The sequence below is a fragment of the Oncorhynchus nerka genome, linkage group LG9a (genome assembly GCF_034236695.1).
Source record: "Oncorhynchus nerka isolate Pitt River linkage group LG9a, Oner_Uvic_2.0, whole genome shotgun sequence".
Lineage (NCBI taxonomy): Eukaryota > Metazoa > Chordata > Actinopteri > Salmoniformes > Salmonidae > Oncorhynchus > Oncorhynchus nerka.
The window spans coordinates 62,939,736-62,958,602 of NC_088404.1; the positions used below are offsets into that span (position 1 = coordinate 62,939,736).

General features: G+C 45.8%; 1 protein-coding gene across 1 annotated transcript in view; it reads left to right on the top strand.

Moving 5' to 3' along the window:
* Nucleotides 1-18,867, top strand: part of b4galnt4a (beta-1,4-N-acetyl-galactosaminyl transferase 4a) — a 471,729-nt gene that overhangs the window by 292,580 nt on the left and 160,282 nt on the right. The window contains 2 exon segments of the mRNA XM_029668828.2: nucleotides 17,119-17,214; nucleotides 17,341-17,431. Coding sequence (XP_029524688.2) covers nucleotides 17,119-17,214; nucleotides 17,341-17,431 — 187 coding nt within the window.

Consider the following 18,867-nt stretch of genomic DNA (forward strand, 5'->3'; position numbering starts at 1 on the left):
CACACAAAACACATTTGGATGATTTTCATAACATTTTGGGTGTTTTATTTAACTGCTGTGGTGTTCCCGGTCAAAAATGACCGGTCATTAAAAATGAATGGGTGAGACTACAATTAGTGTATAAAATTGAGTTCAGGCACATGCCCATTCATTTCGATGGACACACTTCCTCTCCCATACCCCCACATGCATGTACTGTATGTTTGAACACACACACACACACACACACACACACACACACACACACACACCTCACTCCCCTTCTTGGCTTCCATGGCAACCCCCAAGATAACCTTTCCCCAATAGCAATTGTCATTCTTACAAACAATCACAACATTGTTTCAATAATATATAAACTCAGCAAAAAAAGAAACGTCCCTTTTTCAGGACCCTTTCTTTCAAAGATAATTCGTAAAAATCCAAATAACTTCACAGATCTTCATTGTAAAGGGTTTAAACACTGTTTTCCATGCTTCCCATGCTTGTTGAATGAACCATAAACAATTGATGAACATGCACCTGTGGAACGGTCGTTATAACACAGCTTACACACGGTATGCATTTAAGGTCACATTTATGAAAACTTAGGACACTAAAGAGGCCTTTCTACTGACTCTGAAAAACATCAAAAGAAAGATGCCCAAGGTCCCTGCTCATCTGCGTGAAAGTGCCTTAGGCATGCTGCAAGGAGGCATGAGGACTGCAGATTTGGCCAGGGCAATAAATTGCAATGTCCGTACTGTGAGACCCCTAAGACAGCGCTACATGGAGACAGAACGGACAGCTGATCGTCCTCACAGTGGCAGACCACGTGTAACAACATCTGCACAGGATCGGTATCAGCCGAACATCCCACCTGCGGGACAAGTACAGGATGACAACAACAACTGTCCAAGTTACACCAGGAACGCACAATCCCTCCATCAGTGCTCAGACTGTCCGCAATCTGCTGAGAGAGGCTGGACTGAGGGCTTGTAGACCTGTTGTAAGGCAGGTCTTCACCAGACATCACCAGCAACAATGTCGCCTATGGTCACAAACCCACCGTCGTTGGACCAGACAGGACTGGCAAAAAGTGCCCTTCACTGACGAGTCAGGGTTTTGTCTCACCAGGGGTGATGGTCGGATTCACGTTTTTCGTCGAAGGAATGAGCGTTACACCGAGGCCTGTACTCTGGAGCGGGATCGATTTGGAGGTGGAGGGCCCGTCATGGTCTGGGGCATTGTGTCACAGCATCATTTGACTGAGCTTGTTGTCAATGCAGGCAATCTCAATGCCGTGCGTTACAGGGAAGACATCCTCTTCCCTCATGTGGTACCCTTCCTGCAGGCTCATCCTGACATGACCCTCCAGCATATGACAGTGTCACCAGCCATGCTGCTAGTTCTGTGCGGGATTTTCCGCATGACAGGAATGCCATGGCCAGCAAAGAGCCCGGTGGAAGAGTGGGGTAACGTCTCACAGTAAGAACTGGCAAATCTGGTGCAGTCCATGAGGAGGAGATGCATTGCAGTACTTAATGCAGCTGGTGGCCACACCAGATACCGACTGTTACTTTTGATTTTGACTCCCCCCCTTTGTTCAGGGACACATTATTCCATTTCTGTTAGTCACATGTCTTTGGAACTTGTTCCGTTTATGTCTCAGTTGTTGAATCTTATGTTCATAGAAATATTTACACATGTTAAGTTTTCTGAAAATAAACGCAGTTGACAGTGAGAGGACGTTTATTTTTTTGCTCAGTTTAGAGCTTTTCTCGCAGCTCTGGTATATAAAGTTTTTAAGGCCTTGCTCACAACATTGTAGCAGCACAATGACCAAACAACATTCTGTATGTGAGGCTCTTGATCATATCTTGGATCTTGACACTGGTGAGGAGGAGAGAGTCCTTGTTAAACTTTGACACAAAGTAGTCTGTGATAAATAGCACAATATGTTTTATCTGAGTATTTGTTATAGTCAAAATAATCCATACATTATGCTTTTTTTTTTTACTCAAAAACTAGTTCTATGAACTCAGGTCAGTGAGGCCTGCAGGCCATAAATAGCAAATACAAGTTCAAAAATTGTAATGTTCACAAGAATTTAAGTTGATAAAAGATCTAACATTATTATGGATTTATAATCAGCTATATTGGGGCGGATATTTTGGACCGGGAACACAGAATTAATTAACATGAAACGAGCACAACAAGAGGGTTAAGCAAATTCGTAACATATAATATGCATTTTACTTCGTAACATATCATGCAAAATGGATGATGGACATCCACAAATTAATACATACCATATGAAACGTAACATATCATACGAAATAGAGGTCTCGGATTTACGTACAGAATAATACGAAATGCTCTGAGACCAGGTTGAGACATTGAGTCAAATGGGGTGACAGGTAGCCTAGCGGTTAGAGAGGCGAGCCAGCAACCGGAGTTGCCAGTTTGAATCATGGGTCCGACAACAAAAATCTGCCGTGAAGTGAGCTGGCAACTGGAGTGTTGCTGGTATCAAATCATTGATGCCTGCCATTGTGCCCTTGAGCAAGACACTTACTCCCCCACAATAACTGCTTTTGGGGTGCCCAGTGTGGCAGCCACCCACATCTCTCCAAAAACCTGTATATTTATGTATGTGTATGCACTGGAAATCGCACATTATTGAGGTGTATCATTGTATTGAGTCACACTACTGTAATACTTTATCCACTGCCACAGGGATTGTGGTATTAGCTATACACTGATGGGCTGTTGTTGGGAACATTGCGTCTCAGTTTCTTCCTCCCAAGGGGATTTTCAATGTCAGCCGGTGTGACTGGCTCGTCAGCTGGAGCGACACTCAGTCATTTGTCAGTGCCAAGCCAACTGGCAAGCTGAGGCTTCCCACAATGTAAGAGCAACATTCCCAGAAAGATGTTTGTGTCCCGTAGGAGATGGGCTGCTGTATTCTGGTGCTGATAACAGAATGGAGAGGAGACGTTGGTTTTGAAAAGCTCTTTATTTAACCGTTATTAATAACCTGTCTTTCTCTCTTTCGCTCTCTCTTTCACTCTCTCTCTTTCATGCTCTCTCGCTCTCTCCATCTCTCTCTCCCTCTCTACCTCTGTCTTTCTTCTAGACATACAGTATATGCCGAATCCATAGGAAGAGCCTTCAAATATTCCTCTCTTTTCTCTAAATCCACACCAGGCATAGTGTGTGTGTGTTTGTGCGTGAGCTGCTGTGAGAGGAATGTAGCTCAGAGCTATATATAGGACATATCCTGGAGGGATGACTGAAGTGAGAGAGAGAGGGAGGGAGGGATAGAAAAAGAGAGAGGGGATATAGATGGGGATATAGTCAGCGGAAAAGAGAGAGATGGAAAAGACAGAGAGAGGAAAGAGAAATGGAGAGGGAGGGAGGGATGGAAGAGACAGAGAAAAGAGTGACAGTGGTAGAGAGATGGGGAAGCATCATAGTATCTACGGACAGACAGAGATAAGCACACTCATCCCATCATGGTATGCATGTGTAGCAGTATTGCTTCCGTCCCTCTCCCCACCCCGAACCAGGGACCCTCTGCACACATCAACAACAGCCAACCTCGAAGCATCGTTACCCATCACTCCACAAAAGCCCTTGCAGGGCAAGGGGAACAACTACTTCAAGGTCTCAGAGTGAGTGACGTCACCAATTGAAACGCACCACCGCTAACTAGCTAGCCATTTCACATGGGTTACATTCACCCCCCTTTTGACCTCCTCCTTTTCCGCAGCAACCAGTGATCTGGGTCACGGCACCAATGTAGCAGTATTGCTTCCGTCCCTCTCCTCGCCCCTACCTGGGCTCCTCTGCACACATCAACAACAGCCACCCTCGAAGCATCGTTAACCATCACTCCACAAAAGCCACACCCTTGCAGAGCAAGGGGAACAACTACTTCAAGGTCTCAGAGCGAGTGACGTCACCAATTGAAACGCTATTAGTACGCACCACAGCTACCTAGCTAGCCATTTCACATCAGTTACACTCACAACCTGTTTGACCTCCTCCTTTTCCGCAGCAACCAGTGATCTGGGTCACGGCACCAATGTAGCAGTATTTCTTCCGTCCCTCTCCTCACCCCTACCTGGGCTCGAACCAGGGACCCTCTACACACATAGACAACAGCCACCCTCGAAGCATCGTTACCCATCACTCCACAAAATCCGCTTCCCTTGCAGAGCAAGGGGAACAACTACTTCAAGTGACGTCACCGATTGAAACGCTATTAGTGCGCACCACTGCTAACTAGCTAGCCATTTCACATCGGTTACACGTGAAAGCATAGCAGAAATAGAGTCCGGATGTGTCCCAAATGGAACCCTATTCCCTATGAATGCACTATGTAGGGAATATGGTGCCATTTGGGATGTAACCTCAAGGTGGGATCTGCTATAGGAATACCTCTCTCTACACATGGTACTGGAGATAGCAGACATGATGGGCTCAAAATGTTACAATTTAGATTTGTCAGTAGAAAATCACATACAGTATGTGGTTCTGTGTAGCTTAGCTGGTAAGAACATGGTGCTAGCAATGACAAGCTTGCGTTCAATTCCCGCAAGATTCACATGTGAAAAAAATAATACACTTTTGGATAATGTGGCATAATATAATGTTTTTTTTTTTTTGCCATCTTTGCCCGAGATGGCATAGCAGTTCAGACGTCTTTTGTCCTCGTCTTGTCGTGTCGTGTATATATATATATTTACAACTTTTTTCACATACATTTTATTTTTATTTTCCATCAACTCATCTTCAATACACTCTCCTGCAACCTGCCTCACCAATTGATATGTATAAATACGTATTATTTACCTCAAATCTGCAATCCTCCAAGAAGCTAGCCAGAAGCTAGCCAGAAACTCCAAGAAGCTAGCCAGAAGCAAGCCAGGAGCTAGCCAGAAGCTAATCAGAAGCTAGTTAGCTTCTTTACTGGCAACTCGTTAGTATTCAGCTAACCACGGTTTGTGGTCATCAGCTATCCTTTAACTCGAAAATCTATCGCCAGTTTTGTACGGGGCAGCGCGGCTCGGAACGGAACATACCGGACCGATTTTTCTCTCCATGTCCCTGGATTTCAACTGCTCTCTGGACATTCACTCCCGGATCTCACAGCTAGCTGGCTGCTATCCGTGTGTCTATCTGCTTTCGTCGATTCCGGAGCAAACATCAATTACTCCGGAGCTAGCCAGCTCCGTCAATCACTCCTGAACTCCGTCAATCACTCCTGGGCTGCAGTCACCTATCCGGACCCGTTTTACTGCCTACGCGGAGCCCCACCGGGCCTTCACAACTGGACTGCCGACGTTATCTACCCGAAGGAGATCCGGCTGGCTCCTCCGTCGCGACGTTACCTGAACGCCCATCTGCGGCCTGCTAACCGTTAGCTGTCTTACCGGCTGCTCTCAGAATAGACAATCGGACAATTTATTTATTTTTATTATAATTATGTTTCTTCTTGGGCCTCTATAACTATATCTATTGTTTTTATTTTTTTGTTGTTGTGTGATTTGGACTAATCCCCTCTACAACACGGAACTCCACTAATCTACTGACGGAACGCAAGAGGTGGCTAACAACAGACCTCCATCCTATGCTAGCTTGCTACCGATGTCCTGGCTAGCTGTCTAAATCGCCGTGACCCCCAAACCAACCTCTCCACTCCCTGGACCCTTTTGATCACTCGACTAAGGATGCCTCTCCTTAATGTCAATATGTCTTGTCCATTGCTGTTCTGGTTAGTGTTTATTGGCTTATTTCACTGTAGAGCCTCTAGTCCTGCTCACTATACCTTATCCAACTTATTAGTTCCACCACCCACACATGCAATGACATCTCCTGGTTTCAATGATGTTTCTAGAGACAATATCTCTCTCTTCATCACTCAATACCTAGGTTTACCTCCACTGTATTCACATCCTACCATACCTTTGTCTGTACATTATACCTTGATGCTATTTTATCGCCCCCAGAAACCTCCTTTTACTCTCTGTTCCAGACGTTCTAGACGACCAATTCTTATTGCTTTTAGCCGTACCCTTATTCTTCTCCTCCTATGTTCCTCTGGCGATGTAGAGGTGAATCCAGGCCCTGCAGTGCCTAGCTCCACTCCTATTCCCCAGGCGCTCTCTTTTGATGACTTCTGTAACCGTAATAGCCTTGGTTTCATGCATGTTAACATTAGAAGCCTCCTCCCTAAGTTTGTTCTTTTCACTCTTTAGCACACTCTGCCAACCCGGATGTTCTAGCTGTGTCTGAATCCTGGCTTAGGAAGACCACCAAAAATTCAGAAATTTTAATTCCAAACTACAACATTTTCAGACAAGATAGAACTGCCAAAGGGGCGGTGTTGCAATCTACTGCAAAGATAGCCTGCAGAGTTCTGTCCTACTATCCAGGTCTGTACCCAAACAATTTGAACTTCTACTTTTAAAAATCCACCTCTCTAAAAACAAGTCTCTCACCGTTGCCGCCTGCTATAGACCACCCTCTGCCCCCAGCTGTGCTCTGGACACCATATGTGAACTGATTGCCCCCATCTATCTTCAGAGCTCGTGCTGCTAGGCGACCTAAACTGGAACATGCTTAACACCCCAGCCATCCTACAATCTAAACTTGATGCCCTCAATCTCACACAAATTATCAATGAACCTACCAGGTACCCCCCCAAAGCCTTAAACACGGGCACCCTCATAGATATCATCCTAACCAACTTCCCCTGGATAAAGTAATCCCTCTCACCCCCCTTAAAATATTTAGATGCACTACTGTTCCACTGGATGTCATAAGGTGAATGCACCAATTTGTAAGTCGCTCTGGATAAGAGCGTCTGCTAAATGACTTAAATGTAAATGTAAATACACCTCTGCTGTCTTCAACCAAGATCTCAGCGATCACTGCCTCATTGCCTGCATCCGTAATGGGTCAGCGGTCAAACGACCTCCACTCATCACTGTAAAACGCTCCCTGAAACACTTCAGCGAGCAGGCCTTTCTAATCGACCTGGCCGGGGTGTCCTGGAAGGATATTGATCTCATCCCGTCAGTAGAGGATGCCTGGATATTTTTTTAAATGCCTTCCTAACAATCTTAAATAAACATGCCCCATTCAAGAAAATTAGAACCAGGAACAGATATAGCCCTTGGTTCTCCCCAGACCTGACTGCCCTTAACCAACACAAAAACATCCTATGGCGTTCTGCATTAGCATCGAACAGCCCCCGTGATATGCAGCTGTTCAGGGAAGTTAGAAACCGTTATACACAGGCAGTTAGAAAAGCCAAGGCTAGCTTTTTCAAGCAGAAATTTGCTTCCTGCAACACTAACTCTAAAAAGTTCTGGGACACTGTAAAGTCCATGGAGAATAAGAACACCTCCTCCCAGCTGCCCACTGCACTGAAGATAGGAAACACTGTCACCACTGATAAATCCACCATAATTGAGAATTTCAATAAGCATTTTTCTACGGCTGGCCATGCTTTCCACCTGGCAACTCCTACCCCGGTCAACAGCACTGCACCCCCAACAGCAACTCGCCCAAGCCTTCCCCATTTCTCCTTCTCCCAAATCCATTCAGCTGAAGTTCTGAAAGAGCTGAAAAATCTGGACCCCTACAAATCAGCCGGGCTAGACAATCTGGACCCTTTCTTTCTAAAATTATCTGCCGAAATTGTTGCCACCCCTATTACTAGCCTGTTCAACCTCTCTTTCGTGTCATCTGAGATTCCCAAAGATTGGAAAGCAGCTGCGGTCATCCCCCTCTTCAAAGGGGGACACTCTTGACCCAAACTGCTACAGACCTATATCTATCCTACCATGCCTTTCTAAGGTCTTCGAAAGCCAAGTCAACAAACAGATTACCGACCATTTCGAATCTCACCATACCTTCTCTGCTATGCAATCTGGTTTCAGAGCTGGTCATGGGTGCACCTCAGCCACACTCAAGGTCCTAAACGATATCTTAACCGCCATCGATAAGAAACATTACTGTGCAGCCGTATTCATTGATCTGGCCAAGGCTTTCGACTCTGTCAACCACCACATCCTCATCGGCAGACTCGACAGCCTTGGTTTCTCAAATGATTGCCTCGCCTGGTTCACCAACTACTTCTCTGATAGAGTTCAGTGTGTCAAATCGGAGGGTCTGCTGTCCGGACCTCTGGCAGTCTCTATGGGGGTGCCACAGGGTTCAATTCTTGGACCGACTCTCTTCTCTGTATACATCAATGAGGTCGCTCTTGCTGCTGGTGAGTCTCTGATCCACCTCTACGCAGATGACACCATTCTGTATACTTCCGGCCCTTCTTTGGACACTGTGTTAACAACCCTCCAGGCAAGCTTCAATGCCATACAACTCTCCTTCCGTGGCCTCCAATACAAGTAAAACTAAATGCATGCTCTTCAACCGATCGCTACCTGCACCTACCCGCCTGTCCAACATCACTACTCTGGACGGCTCTGACTTAGAATACGTGGACAACTACAAATACTTAGGTGTCTGGTTAGACTGTAAACTCTCCTTCCAGACCCATATCAAACATCTCCAATCCAAAGTTAAATCTAGAATTGGCTTCCTATTTCGCAACAAAGCATCCTTCACTCATGCTGCCAAACATACCCTTGTAAAATTGACCATCCTACCAATCCTCGACTTTGGCGATGTCATTTACAAAATAGCCTCCAATACCCTACTCAACAAATTGGATGCAGTCTATCACAGTGCAATCCGTTTTGTCACCAAAGCCCCATATACTACCCACCATTGCGACCTGTACGCTCTCGTTGGCTGGCCTCGCTTCATACTCGTCGCCAAACCCACTGGCTCCATGTCATCTACAAGACCCTGCTAGGTAAAGTCCCCCTTATCTCAGCTCGCTGGTCACCATAGCATCTCCCACCTGTAGCACACGCTCCAGCAGGTATATCTCTCTAGTCACCCCCAAAACCAATTCTTTCTTTGGCCGCCTCTCCTTCCAGTTCTCTGCTGCCAATGACTGGAACGAACTACAAAAATCTCTTAAATTGGAAACACTTATCTCCCTCACTAGCTTTAAGCACCAACTGTCAGAGCAGCTCTTACAGATTACTGCACCTGTACATAGCCCACCTATAATTTAGCCCAAACAACTACCTCTTTCCCAACTGTATTTAATTTATTTATTTATTTTGCTCCTTTGCACCCCATTATTTTTATTTCTACTTTGCACATTCTTCCATTGCAAAACTACCATTCCAGTGTTTTACTTGCTATATAGTATTTACTTTGCCACCATGGCCTTTTTTGCCTTTACATCCCTTCTCACCTAATTTGCTCACATTGTATATAGACTTGTTTTTTTACTGTATTATTGACTGTATGTTTGTTTTACTCCTGTGTAACTCTGTGTCGTTGTATGTGTCGAACTGCTTTGCTTTATCTTGGCCAGGTCGCAATTGTAAATGAGAACTTGTTCTCAACTTGCTTACCTGGTTAAATAAAGGTAAAATAAAATTAAAATAAATAAATATTAACAAATGTGACTTCTGAATCATGTGTCAAGTCACTCTATCCAGGACACACTGCTGGGCTACTCAAACGCACTTCTGAAAGTGCAGTCTGAAATCCGCTTTCTGTACCAATTGAACTATATATTGACCTTGAGTAAAGAACATGTCTGTTTCCCAATAATGTATGACAGATCCTTGAGTGACTCTGATACTGGTCAAAATACATCATTCTTTCTCTCTCTCTCCTCCCATTTTTGCCTCCCTCCATTGTTTACTACTTTTAGTAAACAAGTACACAGTGTGTGACCAGAAAAGCTATACTGTAAGTATTCTATAGTGTTTTAGCATCCCAAAACGTATTACTATCTCCTTTAGCCTCCGCAGAATTGCATTGGATTTAATGTAATTGCTGTAGATAAAGTGAATAGTGGCTTATTCATGTTTTGTCAGGCAGGGTAAAAAATACAGCCTAAAAAAGGATTTATTTTAAAAAGCAATAGGAAATGTATTAAAAGCTTTGCATGGTACATATTTACACTGGGACATCCTGGTATCAGCTAAGTCCCTTACCTCCCTCCTCATCCTCTCCCAGCCCTGTCCAATCCCTCTCTCCACCACTCCATCCTTATCTCCAATCCCTGTCCCCCTCTCTACCACACTCACCTCTCTCTACTATTTTCTCTCTCTCTTTCCTTTCTCTCTCTCGATCGCTCGCTCTCTCACACACACACACACACACACACACACACACACACACACACACACACACACACACACACACACACACACACACACACAGTAAAGGACTAGAGTGCAGCAGATTTGTAAACAAATCACTTATGCTTTATTCATGATTCATAATCACTGCTTGGCTGTTATCGTGCAGGGTGGCTAGAATACAGCGCCTGTACAGAAATGAGTAGGACCCCGGTCAGGCCGTCCATGAGAATGCCTGTGTGACACTAATCAAACGTGACTTTTACCATCAACAGCAGCAGTCGCCATGGGCAGGAATGTGGAATCAGAAAGGGATGCTTACCCTTCCGTTTGGCCTCTCTAACCTTTCTTGTTTGTTGGTTTTGTTTGATTCTTTTTCTTTTTCGCCGTGCAGAGTAGGGTTATCAATCTAGGTTTAGTTTAGCCTTGCATGGAGGGATGTCACCTTCACTGAGAGCTGAAGTAACTGCTCCCCCTGAAACATAAAGGCATTTTTTTCTGGATACAGATTAAGCCTAGTTTTACACTAATAAGCACTTTCAATGGTGAGTCCAAGTCAGTAGACTAAATATGTGTTTTGGAAACTGGTCCTGTACATGAACAGTTTATAAATGCAGTTCACTTGTGATACTATCTGTAACTTGGCGAGTGTAGGTGGAAATATGGTATTAAATCCTGGGGGCGAATTACAACGTGTAACAGAGGTTGTTCGGTGAATATCCCAAGCATCGTGAATTAGAGACTTGAAGACTCACATTAGCTCCCCATATTGTACAGATAACTCTGATTTTAAAGTCCTGTGCCAACCCATCTCTGGTGAATATCAGTTGTAAATGAAACAATGTGATTATTGAAAATTCTGCCCTGCTTGATCTTCTGTCTGACGAGAGACACGGGATTTAGTGGCTGCCGTCAAAAACAGAGTTAGACGGCTGTGTGTTTTAAGTGTCAGGTTTTATTAGCCGTATGAACGGGATACACATGGTATATATACCGTCCAACTAAATGCTTACCGGAAAGTTCCTTCTCCACAATGCAACAACAATAAGAAATAAGAAAAGATAAGACTGCAAACAAAGTAAATGGCTCAGGAGAATAGAATATACATTTTTACATACGTAAGCATAAAACAGCAAGGCACAATTTATAGTCCAATATTTACATGTGTATTGGGGAAGGGGGGATTGGGGGAGCAAGTGTTTAAATTGTGCAGTATTTAGAAATCATAATAATATTCTTCTAGCAGCGTTTGTGTGTGCGTGTGTGTGTGTGTGTATATGCGTGTGGGGTGTGTGTGTGTGTGGGGGGGGGAGGGGGTGTACAGCATGTCTGTGTGGGTGTGTGTGCATGTGTGCTAAGGTGTGTAGAATCAGAGCAGGTGGTTCAGTCCAGTTCAAGTGTTCAGCAGTCTGATGACTTGTAAATAGGACCTGTTTCTGAGCCTGTTGTATTTTTTATTCCGTTCAGGCTTCCTTCTTTTCACTCTGTCAATTAGGTTAGTATTTTGGAGTAACTACAATGTTGTTGATCCATCCTCAGTTCTCTCCAATCACAGCCATAAAATTCTGTAACTGTTTTAAATTCCCCATTTGTCACGTTCTGATCTTAGTTCTTTTATTATGTCTTTGTTTTAGTATGGTCAGGGCGTGAGTTGGGTGGGTTGCCTATGTTCTTTTTTCTATTGATTTGGGATTGCTGTGTTCGGCCTGGCATGGTTCTCAATCAAGAGGCAGCTGTCAATCGTTGTCCCTGATTGAGAATCATACCTAGGGATCCTGGTTTCACTTTTGAGTTGTAGGTGTTTATTTTCCGTGTCAGTGTTTGTTTCCACACGGAGCTGTTTCGGTTTTGTTTTGTCACGTCGTTTATTTTTTTGTTCAGTGTTCTTATTAAAAACCAAGATGAACACTTACCACGCTGCGTGTTGGTCCGATCCTTGCTACTCCTCCTCAGAAGAGGAAGAGGAGAGCCGTTACAGAAACACCCACCACCAAAGGACCAAGCAGCGTGGTAACGGGCAGCAGCAGCAGCGGTCGAAATTGCAAGACTCCTGGACATGGGAGGAGATTTTGGACGGCAAGGGACCCTTGGCACAGGCTGGGGAATATCGCCGCCCCAAGGCTGAGCTGGAGGCAGAGAAAGCCGAGAGGCGGTGGTATGAGGAGGCAGCACGGCAGCGCGGCTGGAAGCCCGAGAGGCAGCCCAACTCCCCGTGCTTACCGTGGAGAGAGAGGGATCGGCAGGCACCGTGTTATGCCGTGGGGCGCACGTGCATAGCCCGGTGCAGTACATAGCAGCGCCTTGTATCGGCCGGGCTAGAGTGGGCATCGAACCAGGTGCCATGAAGCCGGCTCAGCGCATCTGGTCTCCAGTGCGTCTCCTCGGGCCGGGGAACATGACACCAGCCTTATGCATGGTGTCCCCGGTTCGCCAGCACAGCCCAGTGCGGGCTCTTTCACCTCGCCGCACTGGCCTGGCTACGGGGAGCATTCATCCAGGTAAGGTTGGGCAGGTTCGATGCTCAAGAGCTCCAGTGCGCCTCCACGGTCCGGTCTGTCCAGTGCCGCCTCCACGCACCAGCCCTCCGATGGCAGCCCCACGCATCAGGCTGTCTCTCCGTCTCCTCCCTACAGGTGCTCCCGCCTGCCCAGTGCTGCCAGAGTCTCCCGCCTGTCCGGCGCAGCCGGAATCTCCCGCCTGTCCGGCGCTGCCGGAGCCGCCAGTCAGCCAGGAGCTGCCGGGGCCACCAGTCAGCCAGGAACTGCCGGAATCGCCCTTCACTCTGGAGCTGCCGGAGTCTCCTGTCCATTCGGGACCCGTGGCTTGGGTCCCCAGTCCGAGGTCGGCGGTGAGGGTCGCCGCGTTATAGAGGCCACGGAGGCGGGTAGAGAGGCGGAGAAGGACTATGGTGGAGTGGGGTCCACGTCCCGCGCCAGAGCCGCCACCGCGGACAAACACCCACCCAGACCCTTCCCCTATAGGTTTAGGTTTTGCGGCCGGAGTCTGCACCTTTGGGGGGGGTACTGTCACGTTCTGACCTTAGTTATTTTATTATGTCTTTGTTTTAGTATGGTCAGAGTGTGAGTTGGGTGGGTTGTCTATGTTATTTTTTCTATTGATTTGGGATTGCTGTGTTCGGCCAGGTATGGTTCTCAATCAGAGACAGCTGTCAATCGTTGTCCCTGATTGAGAATCATACTTAGGGATCCTGGTTTTACTTTTGAGTTGTGGGTGTTTATTTTCCGGGTCGGGGTTTCTTTCCACACGGAACTGTTTCGGTTGTTTTTTGTCACGTTGTTGTTTATTGTTTTGTTCAGTGTTCTTATTAAAAACCAAGATGATCACTTACCACGCTGCGTATTGGTCCGATCCTTGCTACTCCTCCTCAGAAGAGGAAGAGGAGAGCCTTTACACCATTGGCCTCATGGTGAAATGTGGTTTGCTTCCTCTTTGGCAACTGAGTTAGGAAGGACACCTGCATCTTTTTAATGACTGGGTGTATTGATACACCATCCAAAATATAATTACTAACTTCACCATGCTCAAATGGATATTCAATATCTGCTTTTTACCCATCTGCCAATAGGGTAAAAAATGTTCTTTGTGGTTGAATCTGTGTTTGAAATTCACTGCTCGACTGAGGGACCTTACAGATAATTGTGACCGACCGGCACGATTCAGTTGTTATGTAGCAAAATTTGTGTTTTTACATTGGATAAAAGTAGAGACTCGGGGCTAGAAAATGGTACAGTATCAGTAAAAAGTTTGGACACGCCTACTCATTCAAGGGTTTTTCTTTATTTTTACTATTTTCTACGTTGTGGAATAATAGTGAAGACATCAAAACTATGAAATAACACATATAGAATCATGTAGTAACCAAAAAACTGTTAAACAAATCAAAATATATTTTATAATTGAGATTCTTCAAAGTAGCCACCCTTTGCCTTGATGACCGCTTTGCACACTCTTGGCATTCTCTCAACCAGCTCCATGAGGTAGTCACCTGGAATGCATTTCAATTAACAGGTGTGCCTTGTTAAAAGTTCATTTGTATCATTGTTCCCACCCATTCAGATGATGAAAAATATTGTCCCAAAGTCCATTTGTTTGATGTTCTGTAGTTTTGGGCTGTAAACTCTTCCTAAGGCACACAGACAATCCATTCTCTCACACTAGAGACCAGAAAGGAGTTGGGCTGCTGTCTTCTTATTTACAATATCCCAGTATCAGTATCCCTTCTTTCTTTTCTCTCCAAAACTCTTGAACGTGCCGTCCTTGGCCAGCTCTCCCGCTATCTCTCTCAGAATGACCTTCTTGATCCAAATCAGTCAGGTTTCAAGACTAGTCATTCAACTGAGACTGCTCTTCTCTGTATCACGGAGGCCCTCCGCACTGCTAAAGCTAACTCTCTCTCCTCTGCTCTCATCCTTCTAGACCTATCGGCTGCCTTCGATACTGTGAACCATCAGATCCTCCTCTCCACCCTCTCCGAGTTGGGCATCTCCGGCGCGGCCCACGCTTGGATTGCGTCCTTGGATCTCCTCACCACGCGCTCTCACCACTGGCGTCCCCCAGGGCTCTGTTCTAGGCCCTCTCCTATTCTCGCTATACACCAAGTCACTTGGCTCTGTCATAACCTCACATGGTCTCTCCTATCATTGCTATGCAGACGACACACAATTAATCTTCTCCTTTCCCCCTTCTGATGACCAGGTGGCGAATCGCATCTCTGCATGTCTGGCAGACATATCAGTGTGGATGACGGATCACCACCTCAAGCTGAACCTCGGCAAGACGGAGCTGCTCTTCCTCCCGGGGAAGGACTGCCCATTCCATGATCTCGCCATCACGGTTGACAACTCCATTGTGTCCTCCTCCCAGAGCGCTAAGAACCTTGGCGTGATCCTGGACAACACCCTGTCGTTCTCAACTAACATCAAGGCGGTGGCCCGTTCCTGTAGGTTCATGCTCTACAACATCCGCAGAGTACGACCCTGCCTCACACAGGAAGCAGCGCAGGTCCTAATCCAGGCACTTGTCATCTCCCGTCTGGATTACTGCAACTCGCTGTTGGCTGGGCTCCCTGCCTGTGCCATTAAACCCCTACAACTCATCCAGAACGCCGCTGCCCGTCTGGTGTTCAACCTTCCCAAGTTCTCTCACGTCACCCCGCTCCTCCGCTCTCTCCACTGGCTTCCAATTGAAGCTCGCATCCGCTACAAGACCATGGTGCTTGCCTACGGAGCTGTGAGGGGAACGGCACCTCAGTACCTCCAGGCTCTGATCAGGCCCTACACCCAAACAAGGGCACTGCGTTCATCCACCTCTGGCCTGCTCGCCTCCCTACCACTGAGGAAGTACAGTTCCCGCGCAGCCCAGTCAAAACTGTTCGCTGCTCTGGCCCCCCAATGGTGGAACAAACTCCCTCACAACGCCAGGACAGCGGAGTCAATCACCACCTTCCGGAGACACCTGAAACCCCACCTCTTTCAGGAATACCTAGGATAGGATAAAGTAATCCTTCTCACCTCCCCCCCTTAAAAGATTTAGATGCACTATTGTAAAGTGGCTGTTCCACTGGATGTCTTAAGGTGAACGCACCAATTTGTAAGTCACTCTGGATAAGAGCGTCTGCTAAATGACTTAAATGTAAATGTACAATGGGCGTGAGGTCATAACCTCCACCCATCAAACTCTCTATACCTCTCCCGCTCTGCGGGAGGGAGAGATATCTCTGTAGAACTGTGATCCACTGTAACCTGACCCTCACAGGCCAGTCATGACATCTGTCTGTCTGTGTGTGCATACGTGCGCTCATGTTAGTGTATGTCTGTGCGTCTGTGTGAGTGTGCATGGGCGTGTGTCTCTGAATGTGTGCATTTGTGTGTGTGTTTGTGCGTGAACGGATGTGTGTCTGTACATATCCAGGCTGTATCATATCCGGCTGTGATTGGGAGTCCCATGGGGCGTCGCACAATTGGCCCAGTGTCGTCCGGGTCTGGCCAGGGTAGGCCGTCATTGTAAATAAGAATTTGTTCGTAACTGACTTGCCTAGTTAAATAAAGGTTAAATAAAAATAAAAATAAATATGCATGCTTGTGTATGTCCGTTTCTGCATCTGTCTGTGTGTGTGTGTGTGTGTGTGTGTGTGTGTGTGTGTGTGTGTGTGTGTGTGTGTGTGTGTGTTTTGGGGTATGCTTCACCACCCCCTGCTGTTTACCCATAGGCTGCAATGTATGCGAGGGACTCAAACCAGTCACCCTTAGTTTCCCTTTATGTTCTGATGACACACAAACCTTCTGAGTCTGTTATGTCTTCTGATGTGTGTGCTCCAAACTCTTTGTCCTCAGAGCGTCCTCTGTTTCCCCCCATGCAGCTGAGCTAATGCAGACAGATGTCAAACTCTGGGGCTGGTCTTTTTCTGCCGAGCTGTCTTAGACACACAATGTTCAGGCTCAGCTCTGAGTTCCTCTTATTTTGTCAGTGTCAAATGCTCTGATGCCCGTCCCTGAGGGAAATGGAGGGGATCACTATGCTAGAATCCATGGTATTATAGATTGGTAGAAATAACAGTAATGGCTTGATCATCACACCATTTGTGCTACTCAGTTGTAGTGTTTTGAGTAAGGTTAGAGTTATTAGGTTATTAGGTCAGTTGTTATGAAGTGATGAACAGAAAGTGAACCTATGTGGCTTAGTTGGTAAGAGTGTGATGCCAGCCATGCCAATGCTGCTCGTTCAGTTCCCTAAAGAATCACACACACACACACTGAAAACATATGCACTCACTGTACTATAAGTCCGGATAAAAATGTCTGTTAAGTGACAGTACAGTATTGTTATTATATATTTTAATGAGTCCCTTCTCTCTGGTCTCTCTCTCTCTCCACAGTTCAAAGGGCAGGCCAACCTCCATGTGTTTGAGGACTGGTGTGGCTCGTCTGTAGCCCAGCTCCGGAAGAACCTGCACTTCCCTCTATATCCCCATGTGAGTATACTGAGAGAGCTCTGTCTGTTTGTCCGTCCGTCTGTCTGCCTTCTCTATGTCTGTCCGTTCGTCCGTCAGACATGTTCAGGTCTTCATCTTATGGTTTGTACACGTCTATCATTCCAGACGAGAACTACGGTGAAGAAGCTGGCTGTGGCTCCAAAATGGAAGAACTACGGCCTCCGAATATTTGGTTTCATTCATCCATACAGAGATGGTGAGAAACCACTAATCATACTTTCTACTTACACCCTAGAGGTTGAGTTCCATTAGATTAAATGCCCTTGGGTGGAGTTGCCTATAAATGACCAACCAAGTGCCCAACACTACACCAAGTGCCCTACCAACTGACTCAATTCAACTTGGGCTAAATGCCATCCACTAATGAGACCTTTGACAAGTACCCCTAGTAGAACCCTATCAGAGGTTCTCAGACCCTCTCAAGGGCTATTGCAAAAGGTTAGATGGATAACCTCCATAGTATCAGTTAAAGGGACATTTCACTCGTAAGTAAACATTGACATTTTCCAACCTCGAAAGTAGTCTAATGTCAAGATGAAACCATGTCCAATGACATCAGTTGTATAAATCCAGCTATATGCCTCCATTCCAAATGAATGGAAAATATGTTTTTCCAAAAACAAGAAATTAGACAGTGCTTATCTTTTCCATTCATTTGAGATTGAGGCGTACAGCTGGATCTACACTATCGATCTACACTATTGATGTCGTGGGACACGGTTTCATCTTGACATTACTTTACTTTCCGTTTCTGAGTGAAATGTCCCTTTAAGAGTCACCCAACACACACCATAACCCCCATAATATCAAACCACTGTGGTGGAATTATTGTAATCAAAAGGAGAGACTTTTAGATTTCTTCAGAACAATCAAACTTTATTATTTAATTACTGCAATAATGGAGCTGGTCAGTAATCACCCCTGGAGGTGATCACTGAGAACTCAACCAGCTGGTTTGAGCCACAGCATTTTATAGCCAAGTCCATTCATGACAAACAACAGATGTATGCAATGGGTCACAATGGTACTAATAATTCACAGCCAACCATATCTGCTGTAAATACTGTCCTCATTGTGTAGAAACCAGGGTCTGTCCCTGAGCCATCTCTCCCTGGTACCTTACAGTCAGTCACACAGACACTAATCATGCTATGGAATGCGGTCTTTATCACCAATCCATCGTAAATCCACTGTCAGTGTTAAATCTCCCAGAGGCCCACTTTCAATTCACACAAACACAATAGAGTTATAATAATCCTCTACTCTGTTGCATAAAACAACCATTTGATGCAATAACAGTATTATAACATAATATTGTAATTTCTCCACCCGATCACACTTATCACTCAGTCTATGTGGTTTTTGACCATTCCTGTCTTGGCCTCTGAGCTTTAACTCCAGGGCAGAAGCATACTGTGTACTTGTGCCGCTGCTACTCCGTTGCCACACACACACACACACACTCTTTCTCTTAGTGAGGTCAGCTGTATAAATATAGCTACAGAACCAGGCCCCAAATCCCCATACAGCAACTGTTATATAGAGTTATATAGAGAGTTACTGAAGGCTGTGGCCTGGCTCTAGGTATGGACTGGGGACACTGTGTCTGTCAGTCCTGCCTCAGTAACGCAC